The sequence below is a fragment of the Mytilus galloprovincialis genome, chromosome 8 (assembly GCF_965363235.1).
Source record: "Mytilus galloprovincialis chromosome 8, xbMytGall1.hap1.1, whole genome shotgun sequence".
NCBI lineage: Eukaryota > Metazoa > Mollusca > Bivalvia > Mytilida > Mytilidae > Mytilus > Mytilus galloprovincialis.
The window spans coordinates 3,569,493-3,573,203 of NC_134845.1; the positions used below are offsets into that span (position 1 = coordinate 3,569,493).

The 3,711-nt window shown below is 32.1% G+C and overlaps 1 protein-coding gene across 1 annotated transcript; it reads left to right on the top strand.

Moving 5' to 3' along the window:
* Positions 1-1,173: 1,173 nt before the first annotated feature.
* Positions 1,174-2,362, top strand: LOC143042946 (galactosylceramide sulfotransferase-like). The gene has a single exon (XM_076215451.1). It carries the CDS (start codon positions 1,268-1,270, stop codon positions 2,360-2,362), a length of 1,095 nt encoding a protein of 364 aa, XP_076071566.1. The 5' UTR covers positions 1,174-1,267.
* The last annotated feature ends 1,349 nt before the right edge of the window (positions 2,363-3,711 follow it).

The following is a 3,711-nucleotide window of genomic DNA, read 5'->3' on the forward strand; positions in this document are numbered from 1 at the left end:
TGTAATTGATTCTTTTTTTATATGTTGAACATTTGAGCATCTGGCATTTCTACTTTCTAAACAGACATGTTATCAAAAGGAACATATAATTGAAATAAACCCAAAAAATCCATAGTATATGCAATGAAATAATTTCCATTTTATTAAGTTAATGTAACAACCTGCGATTGTTGTAAACCTTGAGAATCCAAACCTAACCTAAACGTGTACGGTATCGGTACCGATTTGTGATTAAACATGTCTAATAGAAGAAATGACAATCGAACGGAATTTGTAGCGTTAGTAACTTAGAATTATCTTGTATTCCTTTTTGTAATACGGTGCATTTCTTTGAAACCTGACAATTTTATAAGCCCGTGTCATAGTCATATAACGTAAACATACTTGAAACAAAACAACTGAATAGTTATCATAGGTACCAGGCTTATAATTTTGATACGCCAGACGCGTGTTTCGTCTTCATAAGACTCATCAGCGACGCTCAGATCAAAATAATTCAAAAGTCAAACAAGTATAAAGTTGAAGAGCATTTAGGACCCAAAATTCCAAAAAAATTGTGCCATATACGGCTAAGGTTATCTTTGCCTGGGACATGAAAATCCTTAGTATTTCGAATAATTCTTACTTTTGCAAACAGTTACTTTATAAAGAATGACCAAATAATTGATATTCATGTCAAAACCGAAGTGCTGACTACTGGGTTGGTAATACCCTCTGGGACGAAACGTCCACCAACAGTGGCATCGACTCAGTGGTGGTAATTATTATCATAGGTACCAAGCTTATAATTTTGATAAGCGCAATTCATCTGCATAAGACTCATCAGTGACGCTCAGATCAAAATAATCAAAAAGTCAAACAAGTATAAAGTTGAAGAATATTGAGAAACTAAAATTCCAAAACGTTGTGCCAAATACGACTAAGGTAATCTATGCCTGGTTTAAGATAACTTAATTAACATAAAAAGAAAAGGCAATCGGATGAATCATAATATGGTAAAATGAATTTCAAAGTTGGCATATACTAGTAATACTTCGTAGATCTTTACGTACCTCGATTAATCTTTCCTGTCTAATGATTGGTCAATACCGTAAATCAAGTCCATCTTTCTTTTTTCAGATGTATATTAATAATCATTTTAATGATTGGACTCATGAACATTTGGTATCAATGTTATGACATACGTGTTAAAGGAATACTTTTTAGACATACAAACATAACAGAAAGAACTTTGGCAGCAAATTTGTCATTATATGACACAGTAACCATGGAGAAAAATCAGAAAGACATAGAATTGACTTATGCCAATTCGACAATGGAACAAAGAAAGGTAAATGAAAATGTGTGCAAGGATCGAATTAACACTGTTGCTTTTTTAAAAGTTCATAAAGCAGGAAGCTCAACAGTGATGAATATATTTCTAAGATATGGAGACTCTCATGGATTGAACATTGCATTACCCAGAGTTCCTAAACCAAAAGAGAAAAGTGATAACTGGAATTATCTCGGCGTAGATACATTTTTACAGAAAAAAAGACTTATTCCAATTCCTCGAAACGAATCATATAGCATTATATGTAACCACGTGGTTTACAGTAAAGACAAATTTACAGAAATACTTGGTCAGGATGCCGTAAATATTGGAATAATACGACATCCAGCATCCCATTTTCTCTCTGGAGTATATTATTGGCATGTACTTGATATAATAAGAAAGAGAATAAAGGGAGATAACGACAATGAACGTATGTCCAAGTATTTAAAACACCCTGATTTATTAAAACGTTTAATGCACAATCGGATGTCCTTTGATTTTGGACTTCCAGTCAAATATTTTGAAAATGACACTGCAATCGATGAAAAACTTAAATCACTGGATAAAGAATTTTCTCTGATAATGCTATTAGAATACTTTGTCGAATCTCTGGTACTCATGAAAAGAATTTTATGTTGGAATCTAAAAGATATATTATTCATACCAATAAATGAATATTCAAAGGAAAAAGGAAACAAAATTAAGTTATCACCAGATGATATCAGAAACCTTCAAAAATATAACCATGCAGATTTTAGATTGTATCAATATTTTGAGAAGAAGTTTATGAGACAACTTAATAAAACGAGCCACAATTTCCATGAAGAAGTTGAAAACTTTAAAATCGTGCAAGAAACTGTATTAGTTTATTGTAAAAACAAAACGAATGATCAGTTTGCTGAAGTACTGATAATCAAAGAAACTGTTTGGAATAACACTTTTAATATAACTGTAAAAGAATGTAAATTCATGATGGAAGGAGAACTATATTTATTGTGGCGATTAGGGAAAAAAGCCGAAAACAAATATCATCACAGAAAGAAATAAGATTGATTGATTCAGATATTGAATAACAGAAATTAATATGATTGTTTTTTTTTTAATCATTATCAAACTGCTGAAAATTTAGAAATATATTTATGCACTCTATGCTAGTAATACTTACATGACTTAGCTTAGGTCATTTTTGAAATTTTAGAATTAACTATGCGCTGCTGTGTCCAGTTTTAATTGTATAAATTTCCAAATTGTTATTGTTAAATCTTTGATATATCCTATATTGATATTGGTGTTTTGTACATTTTTTACATAATTATTCTAATTATCATTACAACAATATTAAATCTGCAAATTTGATGAAGTAATTTTTGTTTGACCTTCGCCGTGATTCGACTTCATGATATTGAGATGTCGTGATAGCACAACCTGCAATGTGTCGAGCGCTTTAGCCCACTTGACCACCTAGACTTCAGCTTTCGGTGACCAACTATTATCTTTCTCCTTCAGCAGGATCTAAGGTTGCATCACAGTACATGACACATTTGGCATGAAGACGATATTGATTGCAGTTTAGCTAAATTATTTGACGTTAAGGATCGTAATGCAGTCATAGGTATAATTATGTCTAAATAAGTGACAACTCTATGACAGATCCATCAATATGATAACCAGTGAGGGGATACATTATTGAAAACACATATTATATTCATAATTCCACTAAACATCAGCACAGCAATATTAATTTGCAAATTTGCGGAAGCAAATATATATGTCGTGCAGTTGTCACTGGTTCAGACGTACATATAATATAATTATTTCTGTGACTGCATCCTACATTAATTTGTTCGATCCTCTACTATAGATAAGTTTTATATAAGCTTTGTATTTTACATATTTTGGCCACGAGCATCACTGAAGAGACATGTATTGTCGAAATGCGCATCTGGTACAGAAAAATTGGTACCGTTAATGTTATAATCTGATCTTTAAAAATTCCATCTCATGCCTTATATATCATGTACTGTGTACATAAAAACTGACGAGGAAAGGTAACACGTATCCGACCACCGAAAGCTTTATCAATGTAAATCATCAATAGTAAAGGATCCTACATATTAATGTAAGATACAGTCACAGAAATAATTATATTTATAAGTACGTCTGAACCAGTGGAAGATTTACAACAGATTTATTCATGTGATGGTGATACATTGCTGTGTACATTCTGTTTATACAACTCGTCTAAACATCAACCCAACAATGTAAGATCTGTCAATTTGCTTTCTCAATTTTTTTGTTCTATCCTCGCTGGGATTCGAAAACCAGAGATATCGCGACACTAAATCGCCTGCAGTGTATCCAGTCACTCGACCACATTGGCTTATATATATAATGAG

Excerpts from the sequence above, each read along its gene's own strand:
- LOC143042946 (XM_076215451.1), top strand. The coding sequence starts at position 1,268 with ATGGAGAAAAATCAGAAAGACATAGAATTGACTTATGCCAATTCGACA.